Here is a 23,328-nt window from a genome sequence, read left to right on the forward strand (position 1 = left end):
TTATTTCGATTAACAAAGATCATCAGGCTTTGCTTTTGACAGATTGGCATAGTCACTTGTGAGGGAAGGTCGAGCTCTGGGAATTAATGATGAAAAGTTGCTTGATATAGACCCCCCAGAAGTAATGGAGAAACGTGTTCTGGCAGCGATTCTTTTTGTTCATCCTCTCTTACATGCCAGGCCAACCATGAATCAAATTGTGAACATGTTGGAAACTGACGGGAGGACAGTTATTTCAAATACAGATGATTCGTTCCCCACTACTGCTGCACAAATTTATGACTTTGAGAGCTTAGTCTTATTCACAGGAGGAAGCACTATTTTCAGCTTTGCTGATCAACATCCATCTAGAGTCCAGAACTCAACTTTCGTAGTCGGTAAGACCGAACAAGTCTAACTAACATGTGCAATATGTGTATAGAATACACGTTAAGATCTTTTGAGAAATCCACTCACCTTTTCATGTCTGATATAAATACATACTACAATTGATTGGATTTGCTTTGAGTCAAGGAGGTTCTGCAATTTGTTTGATAACGTAACACTTCAGAGTTTAGACACACTAATTGATAAATTTTCTTTTGAAATATCTACGTTGGACATACACACTTGCAAAAAATGACCAATTAGTAGGATAATTGTTTGATTACCGAATTGCAGAGAAATTTGTAGTTACAGACTTACAGTTGAAAAAGTCCTGTCGTATATTATTGATGACAAAAGCAAGGTTACATAACAATTCATCTCACTGCCTGCGGCCTAAAACATAGAGACAGCAAGCTACAATTTAAAAAAGAATCTAATTTACAATAGAATCTAACTGAATTTACAATATGCAATTATCAAGAAACCATTATCGGCCTCCTATTATAGGCAGTGTTGATCAATTTATCCGAGTGACGAATGGGATCAAGCTTTTGGATCCAATGGAGAAGCAGCCTCTTCTTATCATGCTGAGAAGTGAGATTTAGGACCAAATTATTCAAGGATCCTTCAGAAGCCAGTGAAGTTTCAAACTTCTCCAAAACTTTGACAATCTGCCAAAATTCTGGCCTCTTCCCAGGATTGGAGGACCAGCACTGCACAATTAGTTCTCTCATTGCAGGAGGACAACGCTGAGGTACTGTAGGTCGCAGATCTTTGTTTAGCACGCCAAAAACGACTGCTTCTGGTGCCATGCCTTCGAATGGAATTGTTCCAGCAATCATCTCGCATAACATTAGTCCAAAACTATACACATCAATCTTCCTGTTGTAGGATTTCTTCTGCTTCATCATCTCAGGGGCCATCCACCGAAGAGTTCCCGTGCGATCAGCAAGAAGATGGCAGTGAGCTTCCTCACAAGCATCACCAAAATCAGCAATTTTCAGATGGAAATCTTCGCTGATTAGTACGTTATCTGGCTTGAGATCCCTGTGAACAATGCCTTGCGAGTGAATGTACGCCATCCCACGAGCAATATCCAAGGCCATACTGACTACTGTAGGCAAGGGAACAGATTTATGTTGGTGCTCAATCTTGTTCAGGTACGACCTCAAGGAACCCCCTGATAGATATTCAGTGATGATCCCAAAAACAGGTGGCTGTCTCCAAACCCCTACGAACTTCAAAACATTCGGGTGGTGGAGACGAAGCAAGAGAGCAGATTCTTGATTGAACTTCTTCTCTACTGTACCATGTAAATCCCTTTTTCCATCGCAATCAGGATCATCTGGAACTTTGCTTACTTTTACAGCAACAGACTCATCATTGTAATTGCCACGGTAAATTTTTCCATGCGTCCCTTCACCAAGCTTCGGCCCAAGAAGCAACTTGGAAAGGTCTACCTGCTCGTGCCAGCGATCATCATCCTCCACTGTTTCGGAAGATGCCATCTTTCTTGATCTAACGTGCCCAAAAAATTTGGTTAAGGCAGGAGAAGTCCTTTTGCTCTTGATGTTTTCTACCTCGATCTTCATTGATGACAAGTGCGTAAAGGTTGAATCTTTTGTCTCCACTGCGGCGAATTCTGTATTGGAATAGAATACCTCTTCAAGAAACCCTCTGATTTCTGTCGATATGAACGAATGCTGCAATTGTAAAGGCAGAATGAGTCTTAAGGTCACATTTATATATTTTGCTTTCTTCTCGTCTGATTAGGATTGGAATATAATTACAAGGCTAAATCTTGCATTAATTAAGGAAAGTTGTAAGTAGTAGGATATTTCAGATGCCTATCCATCGCAAGATTCTTTCGTCTTGCTTATCCAAAAACCATACAACAAACTCAGTTTTTGTAGGACTCCATCTTCCTCTTGTAGTTAAAGAAAGATTCTGTACACTAATTCGATGGACTTTACGTTTGGTGGACCTCCAAATCATTTGGGAAACAGTTTTAGTGTACAACAAACACAGTTTTTCTAGGACTCCATCTTCCTCTTGTAGTTCAACAAAGATTCTGTATAGTAATTCGATAGAGTTTACGTTTTTTGGACCTCCAAATGTAAAATTGATAATTAGGAAACAATTTTAGGTTCCATTTGATAAAACTGAATCTGAATACTGAAACAATTAATTTGCTGGATTTTAAGTAGTGAAAAGAAATATATAAATGTCTGAATTTTAATACTAAGTTATTTATCCTGTTTCATAAATATTTATAACTGAATGCTTAATAAGTTTAATTTGACAATTTAGCCCTTATATCTTTTCATTCAAAAAAGAAATAGAACCTATGATTTAATTAACTTAAAATTATTAGGTATGAAAATGACAATATTTATTTTTAAATCAAATTAATATAAAAGGTGAAATATATTATATGAGAAGTAGGGAAAAGATGTGAAAGTCATTAAAAAGGAAGAAAAGAGAAACAGAAAACCGTTAGATAGAGAATATCAAGTTGTTTAATTAGATAAGAATTTTGAACATAATTAACAAGTAAGGATAGATTTGGTAGATAAGATAAAGTAGTTGAAGTAATTTTATTGATTCTTATCAGATTTGTGCTGAAAAAAATACACACAAGTTTAGCACTGCTTAATAAATTCAGCAGATAGATTTTCATTTATCAAACACTCAGAACATCTGAATGTCTGAAAAGATTTAGTTTCAGCACTTCTGTATGTTATCAAACAGACCCTTAGTGTACTTTAAGGTGGCAATGGGGCGGGCCGCCGCCCCGTTGCTTATTAATTCCCCCTACCCCCGCCCGTTCTCTTGCCTCTGGCTTCCCTCGCATGGGCATCGTGGGGTTAAAAAAATTTTGTTATATAATTTTATTAATTAAATTTTAACAAATAATCAAGTACTAAAATATCAACACATCACCAAGTTATTATTCATTGTAATTTCACAATTGAAACTCATAAAAATAATTAAACAAAAGCTATTTGAATACAATTCAATATGATAAAACAAATATAACTAAAATAATTAAGTTTTCACTTTTGATACAAATACAATCACTAAATTATTATTGTGTTTTTTTTAGAAAAAAAGGATTATTGTGTTAAGTGTAGTTAGGAATTTAATATAAATGTGTTAATAAATTTAGTATAAATAATTAATAATTTTTATTAATACACATGTATAATTAGTAGTATAATTGATAACATCAATTATCTAACATATACTAATATACATTAAATGATACATATAATTAGTAATATCATTATTATAAATTTATAACTAATTAAATTAAATATTATATATATAATTATGTACATATATATATCTTTATTTTTCTTAAACGGGTGGCGGAGGGGGGATGAGGCGGGGAGTATACCTCTGCCCTGGGGGACCTGCCAGCCCCATTAGCCCCTCCTGCGGTGTAAATGGATCGGTCCGATGCTATTTACAACTGGGCCTCAAGTCGTGGGTTCGGTGCCGTTAGAGGATTAAGGGTCACCGACCCCATGAGTTCCATTTTAAAGCAGTTAAGGATAAAATAGTCCTTTTACTAATTTTTTGTTACACTACAGTATTATCAATTTACACTCTACCGAATTCTATTACACCGTGCCTCTACTTATTTGAATTGAAACTTGTGAGGCTCTTGATCTAATGATTAATTGCACTAACTAGTAAGAATCCATAACTTTGGCTCTAATACCACTTTGCCTTCTACTTTTCTCTTTGAATTAGAATTCAAAGACAACGGTTTCATAAAATGGTGTCAATACCTTTAAGTGATCAATGGTAATTTCCTCTATGCAATAGAGGAGTCAGGACCTTTGTTTAGGGGATGCAACATTAATATTAGCTTAAAATGTGTTAGTTTAGAAATTTTTAGTATAACTAAAAATTTGATATAAGTATACCAATCAATTTACTTAATACTACAATTTTTTTTAAAAAAAGTTATTTACTGCTTGTGATTAACCATTTACAACAGTTATCATGTCATGTTATTTTATAAAATTGCATAGAATTTTAAAATGTGCATAAGACTACAAGATGTAAAGATCTAGTATATAAACTAGACTAATAATATACATAGAATTGCACTGTCAAAAGAATGTTCGTTTTGCTTGTAATTTGTGTTATTGGACATTTAGAAAACATTAAAATGAAAAAAAAGTAGCATTTTGTAATATATTTTGTTTTACGTTGTCATTAGAAATGGTAAGAGCAATTGTAAAAAGTTTTAACACCTTCGAGGGGGAGTTGCAGGATTAAAAGGAATATTATCAAAATTCAGAGGGGCAAGAGAGGAAAAATACTAAAAATCTAAAATTTATAGCCTATTTTACAATTTTTTAAAAATTAAGGAGGTGCAACCTGAGATAAACCCCCTGATTTATGTTGATATGAACGAATACTGCAGTTGTTAAACGCAGGTACGAGTCTTAAGGTCACATTCATACATTGCTTTCTGCTGGTCTAATCAGGATTTGGATGTAATGACTAGGCTAAAGTTTTGCATTAATTAAGGAAATTTGCAAGTTATAAGAAATCGAGATGCTAATCGATGACAAGATTTCTTTGGTCATCCTAATCCGAAAAAACATACAACAAATTGTATTTCTCTCGGACTCCACTTTCCTTGTGTTGTTCAATAAAGATTTTGTATAGCATTTCGGAGAGAGGACTCATTGCACTTAGAGTTTCGTACGGTTTAGTTTGATTGTTGTACTTTTTATATTACTTGATGTACAATTACATTATAGTATTACATTTGAAATAAAATTGATATATATATATATAATATTTATTATATATTATTATGATGTATTTGTACGCCAAAACTTTGAACATGTACAATGGCTAGATGAAACTGTACAAAATACAATTGTATTGGATTCTTGTCCAATATTTCGAAAGAGTTTACATTGGTCGGACCTCCAAAATCAAAATATGCACTCAAGATTCAAGAAATAGTTTCAGTGTAATTGGGTTGTGAATGGGCTGGCTTTCCGATGCCTTTGATGCTTGGGCCTTAAGTCACTGGTTGGTTACTATTAAAGGCTTAAGATCATGGGTCTCACAAGTTCCCTTTCAAATAAATTGAGGACAAAATAGACCTTTTATAATTTTTTACTCCATAATACGATCAATTTACATCCTACCTAAGTCTATTCATATTTACATTCTAAGGGCAAATTGATTTGAACTGGAACTTATGAGAATGGTTAATTGCACTAACTAGTAAGAACTCGTAACTTCGGGTTCCAAGATCACTTTGCCTTCGGAAGTTCTTTTCTCTTTGAACTAAAACTCAAAGACAATGGTTTCATGAATTGATACACGGACCTTTAAGCTAGCAATGGTAATTCACCTTTATGAACTATAACCCAATTTGCACTTTGCACCTTAAAGAATTGTATGCTCAAATTACCACCTAATTTATGCTTAAGCATGAAATCACTCTCATATTATATGTTTGTTTTTATTTTTTTCTTTTACTTCTCTTTTTTATTTTTTCATATTTCCCTTACTTGTTACAATTCTTTCATGGCATCACTATGCACTACATTGTTGTAAATAATTGATCCATCACAAAATTTAATTCTTATTTTGATCATTAAATTATGCTTTATTTTATGACACGAGTAACAAAATTGTGGCATTCCCAAACGGGAACTTAGAAAATGTTAGGATCCAAGTGCGGAATAAACAACTATTGAGATATTAAGTGCACAACAATTTAATGTCAAATAAGCCACAAGTATGAAAAATAAACGATAGACAATATTTAATGTGATTCGGCTCCACCATTGAGCCTACATCCACAGAGAGAAATCTATTCTTTATTACTAGGAGGTATAAACCGCGCTCTGCGCGATAGAGATAAAAACTTGTATGCCCAGTTTATGTTTAACAGCTGGGAATACTAAATGAGAAAAATGCTTATTCATTTAAAGCTCAAGATTAATAGCTGGAAATAATAAATGAACCAAATGCCTATATATTTAGGACCATATTTATTTTGCATGTATTTGACAGCCAGCCTTGTGCGGATTCTTTTTTAATTTCCTTCTATTTTGGTCTTATAATGAAGGTTTTGGAGTCGTACAAATTTGAGCATGACCGTGAAGCAGCTAGGAGTTGGAGAAAACCAAATTTTTGGAGTGATGGGATGAATGATTATTTTATACTTTTGGATCATAACTTTTACCGGATGTTTTTTTGGAAGGCCTTTAACATGCATCCTTTGCTGCTTTGCTAATTTTAAGGTCACTTCTGTTTTTTCCTAGAGGAAATAATTCTTTTGATTGCTAGGGTGGCTAATTGAACCTTTTCTTAAATTGTTTAATTGATGAAATTGGCATTATTAAATTGATTAGCAAATAAAGAAAGAAACAAAAACATAGCGGGGAATCTCACGGGCCTCAAAGCAATCCCAAGCAATGTCTGAATAAGAGTTTCAATTCTATCCATATCCTTGATGTTTTTTCCTTGGAGATTAATGAATTAATGCTTATCAACCAACCATTGAATTCACAATTTGGTACATGCAACTTCAAGCCTGGATCGCACTATTTAATGCAATATTAAGCAAGAAAATGTTGGCACTTTCTTCTACCCAAAAAAAATTTTCTTTTCCCGGGACGAGGAAAAAAAATTCAAGAATACAGTCAAAGGAAGGAAGGAGGTTAACCTTCCATCAGAAATGCCTAATAAAAATATCACCTTTCAGAAAATCAATATAACATTCTTGCTTGCTATGACTTAGCAAACAATCCGTGATTTAAAGTCCAGAAGGGAAAAGTACCAAGAAAAAGATAGCACAGTGACCATTAACACAATAGCCTAAACAAATTAATTAACTAAGGAACCATGAATATACATAGAAACAGATCTCACAATTATCAGGGATTCACTCCAAGTCTAATACCAATAATAATTGGATTGGACTAAGCAGACCACATATCATCTACTTTGGTCCATCCCACTTCAGCCTCAAAAATCACGGAACAATGTCAGTAGAACAGGCTTCTTACTATAGCAACAAATATAAACAACAAGGTGTCAACAATCTCAAAAAATACCGGAGGCAACAAAAGCAACACGGAGGGAATCACCTTTGATCAACAACACAATCTCTAGCAATAATAGAAACACCATCTAAAAGTGCCTTTCTCACTGGTAAAGCATATAAAACAACTCCCATCATATCTATTACAAATCAGTCAACCAAAAGACGAGTTAGTATGTCAAAATATCAACTCAGAAACAAAATAACTACTCGTATAAAAAAAAGGGGAAAAAAAAGGGAAACCAATGACTCAATTATAGAGGCACAGCCATCAACTAAATGTCGAAAAAGATGTAAAAGGGCAAATATCAAGATTAGCCAGAAGGGTCGGTTCGTCAAGCTTACCAAAACGCACTAATTACAGAATAAAAGCAACCAAAGCAGAAGGATTAAAGTGCAAAAAAAGAAAACTACTTTTAGTTCTAGAATAAAAGTGCAAAATTAAAGCTGAAGGTATTCAGAAGTCAGAACCAGTGCTCGATGATCGAACTAAAATTTGCATACTGTTGGGCTGTTCCATACTTCACTTTTATAACAGCTTATCATGTAAGCAATAAAAATTAAACCTATGTACAAGATTAAGGTACTCAGAACCAGTACTGTGATTGAACTAAAATGTGGCATGACAGATTATAAAACTTAATGCACTGTGATTTTCGTACATATAACACCGTGATTAGAGTGTGTGCGCGTTTGCATATGTGCCAAACAAAAGGAGAACAAAAAATGCACGAAAATGTGTTATATGGGTGAGAGGGGTAGTACGCATAGTCAATTCAAAAATTCAGTGCGAAAGGTTTACATAAATTTTTTTACACAAATCAAACAGTGCTTAATAGATTAAGCGGTAAGAATTTTTTTCATACCGAACGAAATTAAAAACATTTCTATTATTAAACACGTTGATTGCAAAAAGTTCTGAATTAAATAAGTTTTAGTATCAATTTAAATATGAAATAGGCCTCTCTCGAAATTCCCTTCTAGGCAGAAGACATAGAGGTGTTTTTTGGAGGACAAACTAGTCTCAACACCTCCAGGCAGACACAACAGGGTCATTTTTTTTTAATTAAGAAAAGCAAGCCACAAACAGCAGATGAAAACAAGGGAGACAAAGACACAGAAACGGCCTATACTCTTTTTTTGAGGCAGTAAGCACAGAGAACCCAACACAGCACAAGGATACAAGGGAAAGACAAGGCTCCCAAACACAACGCAACCAGAACGGAAGTAAGCTAAGTGAACAGTGCACTAAAACCAAGAATGTACCTCACCAGACAAAGCACAAAGCAAGCGAACTCCAGGAAAAAAAAAGGGGGGTACACAGGAAGCCTGTAGCAAAGACCGAATCACACTGGACAGGAAGAAGAAGAAGGCTTACAACGAAGCAGGAGGAAGAGAACCAGGCAAATGTCACAAGATCCGGACAACAGCAACCAGCAGCGAAGATGGTGCCTCCGTGGCGGTAAGAAAACAGCGGTTGAGGAGAAAAAAAACATGAAGCTGCACGTCACCAGACAAGGAAAAAAAAATACGAACTGTAGGGGGGAAGGGGAAAGAACAGAGGAAACTCACAGAAAAGTCCGGAACTCACTGGAAAGGTAGAAGAAAAAGAAAGCTCTCGACGAAGGAGGAGGAAAACCGAACAAACGGCACAGGATCTGGACCGATGCAGCCAACAGCTAAGACGGCAGCTCCGTGGGCGAGAAGAAGACAATGGGCTTGGCAGAACCGAATACAGACCCCAAAAAATTTTTGTACCAGGTTAGAGAGCATGTGGATAAGTGATAGAGCAACATCGTTGTGGGAAGAGGGGAGAAAAAAAAAAGAAAACAAAAAGAACGACAGAAGGAGAAAGAGAGAGAAGGTAGCGGAAAGAGAGAATGCAGTATGTTGTGGTACAGAACTGGAGAATGTTGCTGGAATGGAGATAATTGGAATTAAACTGAAAACGTAATCTGGACTTAAGCTGGATTGAATTCGCAAATCAACTTTACTTTTATTGAAGAAACTTCAAAAGGTACAGAAATGGAAATGGCGAGAAAGGGAAGAAGGGGAAGAAGAATGCAGGAAGTAACTTGGGGAAGAAACAAAAAGGATATTCTCCTTTCTGATTACAAAATTCAAAATATAATCTGATACCTAGCAATTACATGATCTCCCCTTTTTATAGAAAGCTAATCTAACTAATTCCTCCCACTTGCTAATGAAACGGTAGTGCATGTGAGAAGGAATCTTCTGGAATGTCTGGTGCAACCAACAGCAAGAATGTCATGAACCCAGAGTTCGCTACTCTCGCGCCTTTCCCTTTTTTGCTTTCACGCCTTTGTCCTCCTAGTGCACTGCTGATGACCGTCCTTGTTAGTTCACGTCTTCTCCATTCCACTTCACGCCTGATCACGTTTTCTTTTAGTTTTACTTCACGCCTTCCTTCCTCCTGGCCTTTTGTTTCATTACAATACCTCCCCCTTAACTACAAATCTTGTCCTCAAGATTGAAACGTAGGAAACTGTGATTTGATCTCCTCAGCATCAGCCCAGGTGGCTTCTGCAGGGTCTGTTCCCCACTAGTGGATCAGCCACTGAGTTACAGCAGCATTCTTCTTTTTTACCATTCTTCTGCCCAAAATTGCCTCTGGCTCACTCTCCAGTGACCCTTCTCATTTATCTCTGGTAAATGGAGGATAGGAGTGACCTTGTTCCCCACTTTCCTTTTGAGCAAAGATACATGAAAGACAGGGTGGACCCTTGAAGATTCTGGCAAATTCAGCCTGTACACTACCCCTCCAATCCTTTCCTGTATCTGGTATGGGCCGAAATACCTTGCTCATAGCTTAGTGTTTCCCCTCAGTGCCACTGAACTCTGTCTATAAGGTTGTAGCCGTAGGTACACGCAATCACCCACACTGAACTCTCTATCACTCCTCTTTTCATTGGCATACTTCTTCATCCTTTCCCGAGCTTGTTTCAGGTTCTGTTTCAACATGTTATCCAAATGTTGCCTTTCCCTGATGTATTCTCCTACTGCATCTACCCTGGACTGCAGGTAGGGTCCTAGAGCCAGTTGTGGAGGTGAGAATCCATATAATGCTTCAAAAGGAGTCATTTGAATGGCTGTGTGGTGTGAGGTGTTGTACCACCATTCTGCTAAGGATAACCACTGATTCCATCTCTTAGGTTCCACATGAGTTAGACACCTGAGGCACATTTCAAGCACCTGATTTACTCTCTCAGTCTGGCCATCAGTCTGAGGGTAGTAAGCGGTGCTGTAGTTTAGCTTGGCCCCCATCATACTGAACAACTCCCCCAGAATTGGCTAACAAATATCTTGTCCCTGTCTGAGAGCATGCTTTGAGGAATCCCATGAAGTTTACTGATATAGTCAATAAAAAGTCTGGCCACCTTAGGGGCATCAAAAGGGTGTGCCAAGCTGATGAAATGAGAGTATTTGGTGAATCTATCTACTACGACCATTATGGTATCCTTCCCTTCTGACCGTGGTAATCCTTCAATAAAATTCATGGTAACATGGCTCTAGGAGTGTTGAGGGATGGGGAGTGGTTGTAACAATCCTGGGTAGGCTACATGTTCATCCTTGCACTTCCTACAAGTATCACACTCCAGAACTGCCTTCTTGATCTCTCTGTACATTCCTGGCCAATAGAACAGTTGCTTGGCCCTCAGGTAGCTGGCTTGGATACCTGAATGACCTCCTAGTTGGGAGTCATGTAGTGCAGTAATGAGTTTCTTCCTGGTGTCACCTTGCCCTCCTATTGCTAGTCTCTTCTTGTATCTGAGGATGCCATCCTGGTAGGAATAATCTGGAACTAGTGTGGGAGTCAGAAGCACCAGGGATATGGTCTTCTGAGCCCACTCATCCCCTTTATAGCTCTCTATTACTTCTTTGATCCACACAGGTACTGCACAGGAAATGGCAGTGCACTCTCCCACTTCTTCTCTGCCCTGTCTAGATAATGCATCTGCAGCGAAGTTATCTCTTCCTTTTTTGTAGTGAATCTCGTAGCTCAATCCTAGTAGCTTAGTGAGCCATTTCTGTTGGAGAGGGGTAGTAATCTTCTGATCCAGTAAGTACTTTAAGCTCTGATGGTCAGTATGTATGATGAAATGATGTCCTTCTAGGTAGTGTCTCCATCTGGTTACAGCAGTTACTAATGCTAGCAGTTCCTTCTCATAGATTGATAGTCCCATGTTCTTTTGTCCCAGAGCTTGACTGAGGTAGGAAATAGGTCTCCTGTTTTGCATGAGTACAGCTCCTATGCCAGAGTAGCAAGCATCTGTCTCAATTATGAATGGTTGAGTGAAATCAGGCACTGCTAAAACAAGGGTGCTACACATGGTCTTCTTTAGTTTTTGGAAAGCCTGTTCTGCGTCCTCATTCCAGTGAAAGTTGTCCTTCTTCAGCGGATCAGTCAGTGGTCTTGCTGTGGCACCATAGCCTCTAACAAACCTTCTGTAATAACCTGTCAATTCCAGAAATCTCCGCAGCTGTTTTATATTGGTTGGGTTGGGCCAGTTTTCCATGCATTCTATTTTCCTGGGATCAGCCTGAACTCCTTCTGCTGTTATTATATGTCCCAAGTACTCTACCTGCAGCTGAGCAAAGGAGCATTTGCTCATTTTAGCATATAGCTGGTGCTGCCTTAAGATACTCATCACCTCCCTTACATGCTTCACATGCTCCTCTAGTGTTGAGCTGTAGACCAGGATGTCATCAAAGAACACTAGCACATGCTTCCTCATCTGTTCTTGGAAGACCTGGTTCATCAAGCTTTGAAAGGTTGCTGGGGCATTGGTTAAGCCAAATGGCATAACCTTGAACTCATAGAGCCCTTGGTGAGTTCTGAAAGCTGTTTTTGAAATGTCCTCCTCCCTAACTCTGATTTGAAAGTAACCTGCCCTCAGGTCAATCTTAGTGAAAAACTTGGCTCCATGCAATTCGTCTATCAATTCTTCAATCAGAAGCATAGGAAACTTGTTCTTTACTGTCAGCTCATTTAGTTGCCTGTAATCCGCACAGAATCTCCATGTTCCATCTTTCTTCTTAACTAGTAGTACTGGTGAGGCAAAAGGGCTACTGCTAGGTTGTATGATGCCTAGTTCCAGCATCTCCTTTACCAATCTTTCAATTTCTGTCTTCTGGATATAGGGACACCTGTATGGCCTTACTTGAAAGGGCTTGGCTCCTTCTTTGAGGACAATCTGGTGTTCATGGCCCCTGATTGGAGGCATTCCCTTGGGCTCCTCAAAGACATCCTGGTATTGATCTAGTACTTGTCTGATTTCAGTAGACAGGTGCCCTGCATTTCCTTCTTCTTCTACTGCCACCAGTTGAGCAACCACCCCATAGGTCTGCTTTCTCAGCCACTTTGCCAATCTTCCTCCCTTGAGTCCCTTCAGTTTGGTGTTGATACCTTCCCCCATCAGCACAACTTCTTGTCTTCCCTGATGAATTTTCATATTTAGTTCCCTAAAGTTGAACTCTATTGGACTATGTTTGGCCAACCAATCCACCCCAAGGATCATGTCACAGCCCCCTAACCTTAAGGTATTTAAGGCATGTTGGAATTGGTAACCCTGCATTTCCCACTGCAGAGGTTTATCCAATCCCTTGGAATCCACCTTTTCTCCATTGGCAACATTAACTACTAAGTTTGGTCCCTGAGTACCTAGCTTTAACTCTCTGGCCAGCTGCTCATCCAGAAAGCAGTGGGTACTGCCACTGTCTATCAGTGCAGTGACCTTTCTCCCCTTAACCAGACCTTTCAATTTTATAGTCCTGTGTTCAGTTTCCCCAGCTAAGGCATGGATAGATACCTTTATGTGTTTATCTGCCGGCTCCCCATTAATGCAATCATAATAAACCTCCTCCTCTGGCTCTTTAGCCTCCCCCATAGACTCAGTCTCCTCAACTAGCAAGAAATGCACATGTGATTGTTTGCATACGTGGCCCATGGTATAAGGTTCAGCACATTTATAACATAATCCCTTCTCCCTCCTCAGGTTGAATTCTGTGGGTGATATTCTTTTGAATTGTTTCTGGTTGGTTGTTTTCTGGTCATGGATTTTGTTGGTATGTTTGGGATAGTTTTGGTTCCATCTGAGGTTTGGTGTTGTTTTACTGGGGGTTCTTTGGTTACTGAGGCTAGTACTGACAGGCTTCTGCATTTTCTGAATAGCTTTGAGGTTTTTCTCTTGGAGTTTTGCCATTTCAATGGCAACAGCCAAGGTTTCAGGTTTGGACATCTTAACCATATTAACTATCTCCTCCCTCAGTCCACTCATGAAGCATGCCTTGTAATATGAATCAGACAAGTGAGGTAAGGATGGCATTACCAGGGTTTTAAGCATCTCAAATTTTTTAAGGTAATCAGCCACGGATCCAGTCTGCACCAACTTGTTGAATTCTTCAATGGCCTCCTCTGGACTCCCTTCTCCAAATCTGATGCTCAGAGCAGTAGACAGTTCTGACCAGGAGATGGTCTCTCTCCCATGGAAGACTCCATGGAACCAGATATCAGCTCTGTCCCTGAAATAGAGTTCAGCCACCTCAGCTTTCATGTTCTCCTCTATCTCGTGTATTTTGAAATATTTATTAGCCTTCCTGATCCATTCTCTTGGGTTTTCACCATAAAAAATTGGCAGATCCATTTTAGGCAGCCTTCCATTAGTTATGGTATCTCTCTTGCTGACTGTTTCCTTCTGCATTTCCAGCCTGGATTCGTTTGGCCTATCCTCTCCCTTGGAGCTGCTACTTCCTTCTAGTTCCTTCTCACGATCACTGACCTTGGCCATCAATTGAGTCATCATGTTCATCATTCCTTCATACTTCTGATCCAATCCTTTGAGTAACTTTTTAGTAGCATCCTGTCTGAATTCCATTGTCCTGATGGCCTGTTCCATTCCATCATTTTTGTTGGAAAAAGTCCTGACCACACTCCCTAGCTCTACCACGTCTCTTCTCAATGCTTTATCCTGGTTTTTTGTCATCCCTATGGCTTGTGATCGAACTCTGATACCACTGTTGTGGTACAGAACTAGAGAATGTTGCTGGAATGGAGATAATTGGAATTAAACTGAAAACGTAATCTGGACTTAAGCTGGATTGAATTCGCAAATCAACTTTACTTTTATTGAAGAAACTTCAAAAGGTACAGAAATGGAAATGGCGAGAAAGGGAAGAAGGGGAAGAAGAATGCAGGAAGTAACTTGGGGAAGAAACAAAAAGGTGATACCACTGTTGTGGTACAGAACTGGAGAATGTTGCTGGAACGGAGATAATTGGAATTAAACTGAAAACGTAATCTGGACTTAAGCTGGATTGAATTCGCAAATCAACTTTACCTTTATTGAAGAAACTTCAAAAGGTATAGAAATGAAAATGGCGGGAAAGGGAAGAAGGGGAAGAAGAATGCAGGAAGTAACTTGGGGAAGAAACAAAAAGGATATTCTCCTTTCTGATTACAAAATTCAAAATATAATCTGATACCTAGCAATTACATGATCTCCCCTTTTTATAGAAAGCTAATCTAACTAATTCCTCCCATTTGCTAATGAAACGGTAGTGCATGTGAGAAGGAATCTTCTGGAATGTCTGGTGCAACCAACAGCAAGAATGTCATGAACCCAGAGAAGGCGTGCTTTTCTGTTCACGCCTTTCGCTACTCTCGCGTCTTTCCCTTTTTTGCTTTCATGCCTTTGTCCTCCTAGTGCACTGCTGATGACCGTCCTTCTTAGTTCACGTCTTCTCCATTCCACTTCACGCCTGATCACGTTTTCTTTTAGTTTTACTTCACGCCTTCCTTCCTCCTAGCCTTTTGTTTCATTACACAGTAGAAGCAGAAGCATAAAAAAGAAGGAAACACAGGCACATGGCTACTGGCAGCGAGGCCAGATAGAAAGCTAACGCACAAGGCGCGAAGGATTTAATGCTTCTAATCCGCATGCGGGGCACGTGAGAGGACGACGAAACTTTTGGTTGAATTCACTTGAGACGTTATCTACTTATGTTGATGAGAGGAAAACCCTATACAAGAATACAACTTGAACCCAAACCCAACCCTTGTATACTATCTCTCATCTCCCAAGAACCCTCTTTCACACCCCATGTATAAGACTACATGATGCCCCTTGTATCTCTTTTTTGTTGTGTCTTGTGTAGTATGCCAACTCACCTATTTATAGAGAACATTACTGCAAAAAAAAACCAAATAACAATTGGAAATCAATATTATTTTCTAAACTCATATAGAGTAGGAAATATCATCTAATTCCTGCTAAATAGGGCTTTACTTGTCTACTACTTCAAGTAACTAAATCCAATTAGAAAACTAGTTACTTCCACACAAAATAGGAATTCTACCTAAAAGAAATTAAGCCAATTTTCTAACAAATATTCTCCATCTTGGCGAAAATTTCTTTTAGCAACCATTTGCCTTCAACTACCAAATAATATGGTACCAAACTACACACTTGAATCAATAGAGCCCTGACACCAAATTGATTCAATCGGCAAATGAACATGTGTAGTTGCCCCGAGTTTAACCTCCTATTGACTCGCGAGAAGGTACCTCAATTCACCGTCTCCCTTTGCAGGATTTCTTCTCACTACCACTTGCAATCTGGGATCCCTTTCTGTGAGCTCTAACCCTAATCATTGAGGCAATCAGGTGATAAAATCACCATACTTCTTCCCATCCTCAAGACTGTCTCGCCATGTGTGGTTTCCAAGACTCCACCTAAAACGAAAAACTCGTATCTGTCAGAGTCTTCTAGCGAATGGAAATTAGATCTCTTTGTTCTTTAGGACACGTGCCACACCACCTAAAAAACATAACCAAAATCTAAAATCCACCGGAATGAAGTATCAACCGTTGGAGGTGTGAGAAAATCTCCATCGATTCACGTCCAAAATCAATATTGGATTCCACATTTTTCTTTACCTTTGAATCACCTGCCTAGATTCACCGTCAATCATCTCCATGATTTTCGACTTCCCATCCTTCACCATCAATGCTTTTTGCCAAGCCATTAAAACAAGGATACCACTCATTAAATTGTTCAATTAGTAACAGCTACCAATCCACTTGATCTCAATTGTTAACTAGGATCCAACCACGAATTTTGCTCTATTGCCCAGTCTCGCAACCAGGCTATGATACCACTTGTTAGGATCCAAGTGCGGAATAAACAACTATTGAGATATTAAGTGCACAATAATTTAATAGCAAATAAGCCATAAGTATGAAAAATAAATGACAGACAATATTTAATGTGGTTCGACTCCACCATTGAGTCTACGTCCACGGAGAGAAATCTGTTCTTTATTATGAGAGGAAAACCCTATACAAGAATACAACTTGAACCCAAACCCAACCCTTGTCTACTATCTCTCATCTCCCAAGAACCCTCCCTCACACCCCATGTATAAGACTACATGATGTCGCTTGTGTCTCCTTTTTGTTGTGTCTTGTGTAGTATGCCAACCCACCTATTTATAGAGAACATTACTGCCAAAAAAACCAAATAACAATTGAAAATTAATATTATTTTCTAAACTCATATAGAATAGGAAATATCATCTAATTCCTGCTAAATAGGGCTTTGCTTATCTACTACTTCAAGTAACTAAATCCAATTAGAAAACTAGTTACTTCCATACAAAACAGGAATTCTACCTAAAAGAAATTAAGCTAATTTTCTAATAGAAAAAAATTTCAGAGCTTAAGCATCAGGTCAATGCACAATCACATCACCTGGATATATTTGTAGTACTGTAATTGCAAATTAGCCGAATTATGAAGTACTGGGAGGCATGGACCACGCATCGCGCTGTGACAATTTACCATGGATGCCTATAAAGCATTTGTAGTGTGTATATGAATTGAAAAATAAAAAGAAAATTGATCTCATTAGGTAACACAAGCCAATTACTAAAGCACATCAATAAGATGAATCACATGACAAGCATTTCAAAAAACTAATATACAACCTCAAATCATCACAAACTTATCAAGGAAAGCTAGATACCTATGGCAGGAGCAAACTTGCACCCTTTTCACATAGGCAGCAAATACAATTTGCCGAAATAGTAGCTGAAAAGAAGACTATCATGTTACATTCCTCTATTTTGACACTTGGTATAACTATTACATGCAGCAGAAATTCAGTTCATTAAGCATAAACAGCTATGAGTTCACTCGCCATTAGTTAAAGTCTGTTAAGCCACTTCTCAAACTCATCTGTTAAAGTCCACAGAATGCAGCTTGAGCCTCTCCCATTTGACCTAGAAATATTGCAAGCAAAGTAAAAATATCAATATATCATACATTGAAATGACATAATAACTGTTGTGAATTTGCTACCATTTAAGAATATACCTTTCCATGTTCTAAAGGTATCACATATAAAATCTGTCTGTACAACACCCAATGGCAAAAGTAGACGTTACAACGGCTTTCTGTAACGTCTACCTTTGAGAATACTTAAATAGCAACAACAACAAACAATTAGAAAGTAAATTCTAGAATGTTTAGATTCAAGAATTGGGTGGAATTGCTTAACATGTAATAAGTAAACTAGTTTCGATCATGAACTGGTATAACAAAATATGGCCCTTTTAAGCCTTATAAAAGGCTTAAACAAATATTGCAACTGTAATCGCATGTTAAAATTTTTTTTTTGTTCTAAATTGTTATTATTTAGAAATTGACACCCTTTTCTCATAGCAAATTAGAAATTTATTTTAGTTCTAAATTTGTGATTATTTCTATTTATTCAGTCAATTACTGATTTAATTGATTAAGTCCATGTAGTTGCCAAACACCTTATAGACTACAAGGCTACTACATTTATTTCACTGTGTCTGATGTAAGCATTAGGACCCAATGTTATGGCAGAGGAGGTGTCTGAAATTGCTAGTGCGGCTGTCCGAAACCTCAAGGGAGGTTTTTGAAATTATTCTCAAAGGAAAAAAATGACACCACCCATATAGGGTGGGTGGGGTGGGTGCTACGTACGTCTTGGCCGCTACGAGCACTGCAACTACTTCACCCTATAGATTGATTCAGATTCATTGATAACATGCAATACAACTACTTGAACATATAGATGGATTCAAATTCATAGATAATGCTACCACCTCACCTTGGACATCTATGCCATGCAATTGCAAGCAACTCCACCTGCTGCTAGGGGCTTGTTACCATCTTACGAAGTTGCTATGGACTTTAAAGGGTTAGCTTTTTTTCCATATCTAAAAATTTGAACCAGCAAAAAAGAACAAAAGAAAAAAGGAGTTGGTCGTACTTGATGCCACACCACCCATATCAGGTGGCAATGTCTTAGCCGGCATAGCAATGGAAATGCATCCAATTCATCAACTTCAATGCCAGCCATCCCATTTAGGGTGACGGCGCTTGATGGGATTAACAAAATTAGCAATTCAAGCCACTGTCGTGTCTTTCTTGAACTTAAAAAAACACGCTTTTAATCACCCTAAGCTTCTCACAAATCCCTCTTAAACGGAAGTTCATCTATCACAGCTAGTTAGGCTGATTTACATAATAAATACCATATATACGTGGAATAACATTAGGCTTTTCTACTTCATCCGTGTAAAAAAGTACTTTTGCACTAGTACGGCCGGATGTGTGCCACGTAACCCAGTGCAAATGTAACCAAAACTGCTGATGTCAGAAACTTCTTATACTAAAAGTATATTAAAGAATAATCTAAACAAATTGTTGCATTAAATGCACACTCCTCCGTGGGTTTCTTAGCGAGAATTTTTGCAAGTTTTTTTTTATTTTTTGTTTGATCTGAGGTTTTGCGATTTAATTTCTAATATAAGATGTCTTAAGTCTATATCGACAAATCTCACCATAATATTGGAATTTAAAGCAGTTAATTAGTTAAAAGCAGTTAATTAGTTAATATCAAGATTGGAAGCATGCATAGATATCGAAATTTAAAGCAATTAATTAGTAATACAATGATTAAAAGCTTGCATAGATGTTCTTTGATTCGGATTACAGGTGTTACCATTTGATTTTTGATAGTTGAGATCCTTGGTACCACTACTCGATACCAAATCTAGTGCCAGTTCAACTTATGACATGAGAGTAAATGAAACTTGAATTAAATCAAATTAATTTAATTTATTAAAAAAATTAAAAAGTATATGACAAATTAAATGAACAGGACAATTGACATAAATATCGACGTAGCATTGAATTGTTACGGGAAAGTGTACTAGAGTTTAACAAGTGTTATAATAAAACAATGTTTACATCCTTTTCTCTTCACTTCCTCTATTCCCTATTTGGCTTTACCAAAAAGCAAGTAATTATAATGCACTTCCTTAGAACATACGCGCCCTCTCCGTCTTCAACTCTCTCTTCTATCCTCTCTTCGTTAATCACAGATTAATTCTCCCTGCTTCGCTCCTCTCCTCGACTCTGAAACAGATTACCCCGAAAAACAAGAACGTATTCTTCTTATTTTTTAAATTGAATTCAGGTACGTAATATAAATGTGCTATTCCATTCGGTTGATCCAACTAGTTCCTTGCATTGAAATTCGGTTGGTTGAGTACAATAAAACAAGTAAAAAAAAAAATTCTTCATGTTCTATTTTTGTCTGTATTATTTCTTTGTCCCTCTAATGTAACGTACTACTACAGAAGTCCACGACCTTGTTCTCGACTGCTCTAGATTTTACAAAATCTAATTATAAAAACTAATTATAGAGAATAATATTAAAATCAGCAAAAGCTAATCGTTAGATAATTATAGATTTTAGTTTTTTTTGTTACTAAAAATTTATAATCAGAATACAAAAACAATGAAGAACACCGCACAAATTGACTATCCAAAATGAAAATTTATAATCAGTTAAAACAATCAATCGAGAACAAGCCCTACGTGTTTGAAATATACAAGAATTTATGTGGTTTTCGCATATGAAAATTATTTATATAGAATCTGTATGACTACAATAATGTTAAAAGTTTGCCATATCTAACACTTTGCAAATTCACAAAGGTACATGCCTATCCCTTGTTATGTCCGTGCAGCGACTGGGTACTAAACTAGTTCCTTGGTAGAAGGCAAAAGAATATATAGTTCACTCTCTACTCACCACGCAGTTAAAACGGCTACACAATACAAGTGAATAGATTGATATCTCCAAAAACAAGAAATGTAATAAATGCAAAGCTGGAGAGCCATCAGCCCAGCTAGATATCTCACGTCTATTTCGCTCAGGACAATTAGTCATCCCAAATAATTCAAACTCAGGGTTTAACTTAAACTTTTAAGTCAAAATTTTATTAAAATATGGAATGCACTTTATTCATGTATATGGACTAAATGCAGGCATTGAAGTGTTTTGCGCTTTTCTCATTGAATTTCCATTTTTTCGAATGGTTGACGCCTAATATTAATTTCTCTTAACCAGTGCTCACGTAACTTGCTATATTCAACTTACTGTATTTCAGGAGATAAAATTTTTAAATTTGCAATTAGAGGTTTCTCAGTTTCCTTTTCTAGAAACAAAAAAAAAAAAAAAATTATACTGGACTCAAAAATTTTCTCTCAGTTTCTGTATTTTTTTTTTATCTGTCTATTCAAGTAAAAGGCAAAGCAGACAGATAAATTTTTGGATGTTATTGTGTGAGTTCTCATACTCTTTGTAATTTCTAAAACAGCTAGAACAAAATGTCCTTTAATTAAATGATGGGTTTACTTAAACATAGAAAGTATGCACTTCTTTTTAGTGAAATCAATTATATATGGACTCATATTGCTAATTGTGTAAAAGGTGCGCAAGTTTGCTTCGGGAGCTGTTGTTGATCACATCTGGCTAGAAAAGATCGAATGAACGTCAATTTCATAAACATTGCAGTTAACTAATTAACAAAAAACAATTATTGAGAAATTATATGAAATTTATTTTAAAGAACTATATGCGATTTTTGTACGAAAGGTAATATTGAGCTTATTAATGTTATAAAACTTTCTCATTCTAGCTTGATTAATCCTTAAATCAATGGGTGCGCCATCATGAACATATAGGCCATTTCCTATGTTTCTTGTAAATCAGTTGCAACTGTCCCAAAATGAATAGAAATAGTCCATTTTTTATCAACTTTTTGTTATTAATGGTGATTTATTATTTATAACATGTTCCAAACTGTAACACTATTCAGCAAGTAGCTAATAATTTCTCTCTCTTCTTATAGCTTCTATTACTTTTTTTTTTTAGAAAAAAAGAAGAATATATTCTTTTTATCCATATATGGTAGTTTTGCTTAGTGTGAACTTAATTGTTACATTGGTAAATATATTAATTTTGATAAAAACTAATAAATCATTCGTGTAAAAAATAGATTGCTGTGTGTGTATATATATATATTTATTTATTTATTTATTGTTTGGTATTGAAAATGAATATAAATCGGTGTATGATCATATCATGAAAAGGATTTAATTATTACCCTAAACAATGCTTATTATTTCTTTCTTTTTATGCAGTATACAATTTAATTAATATTATCACATGGTAATAAATTTATATATAAAAAATTTTAAAGACAAATAAGGTAGTCAAATGATTGGAATACAATAATTTTATGGTATAATATGAATATACAACACATAAAACATTGTTGATGGATTATTTCTGTCTAACTAATCACAATAATAAAAAAAAAAAAGGAAATTCTACAATTCCTTTTGGGTACCATACCCATGGCTGTAATCCAATAAACTCTTACACATCATTCAATAAATTAAATTTTTAAAATCATACTAATATCTCTTTTTTTATATCTAATGGTGCATTCATACGTAGCGATATAGATGCGGTAGAACTCACCTACAAATACACTCTGCTAATGCGCAGACTCCAATAGCTATCTTCTTATGTCACGTATATACCTAGCAATTGGACGGGTTGAGGGGATTTTGAGCGGGTTAATATTAGATTTTCGTTTAAATAGATTATATCCAACCCGTCCAACTTTAAATTAGATTGATTTTGAGTTGGATCATATTGGATCATCTCAAATCCATGACCCAAATGTAACCCAACATATTAATTAATACACTATGATACATAAACTCTCTCTCTCTCTCTCTCTCTCTCATACATTTATACGGACAACAAGATTTTTTTCACGTACATAAACACATTTTCACATAAATAAATATATTTTCACACACTAACATACTTTCACACATATAAATACACACTCACTTCTTAAGCTCATTGGAAACACATCATAAATAGAATAATATTTTATATTGCTTGTATTACAAATTTTAGGCAATAAATTGTACACTTAAATAGATTAGCTAAAAAAATTGTTTACTTTATACTTTGTAATACTACTAATTGATTGAAACTTATTTTTGTCACAACTTATTTAATACTTTACTATTCATATCTACTTTATTGTAAGTTGTAATATTCTATGTATTTAAATTATTGAATGTTAAATTATATTATGCTTGAAAATGGAATTAAGAGACATGTAATTTGTTGTATTATAATATTGATGAGGAATTATTAACAATGAAATAAAATAAGTTAGAGAAAAGTAAAAGAATGCAATTAGAGCAAATTTAAAACTCTATTCTAGGTACACAAAATATTAACAATCAGCAGCAAGTAACAATGGAGAACAACAACCAAAAAATAAATAAGAATGGAAGAAAAACAATATACTCTTAAAAGGCATAATAAATTGTTATAGATGTTGAGCAAGTTTAACTATTGTTGTAAAAGTAAAATAAGCATGAGTTTTTATTTCAAGTTTCTTTTTTCTTTTAAATAAAAATTAAAAAAATTGAT

General features: G+C 36.3%; 1 protein-coding gene across 1 annotated transcript; it reads right to left on the reverse strand.

The window, feature by feature from the left end:
- Positions 1-841: 841 nt before the first annotated feature.
- Positions 842-2,044, reverse strand: LOC140036033 (serine/threonine/tyrosine-protein kinase HT1-like). Its single transcript, XM_072077306.1, has one exon. It carries the CDS (start codon positions 1,956-1,958, stop codon positions 843-845), a length of 1,116 nt encoding a protein of 371 aa, XP_071933407.1. The 5' UTR covers positions 1,959-2,044; the 3' UTR covers position 842.
- Between the last annotated feature and the right edge of the window lie 21,284 nt (positions 2,045-23,328).

Source organism: Coffea arabica, chromosome 2c (assembly GCF_036785885.1).
Source record: "Coffea arabica cultivar ET-39 chromosome 2c, Coffea Arabica ET-39 HiFi, whole genome shotgun sequence".
Taxonomy (NCBI): Eukaryota; Viridiplantae; Streptophyta; class Magnoliopsida; order Gentianales; family Rubiaceae; genus Coffea; species Coffea arabica.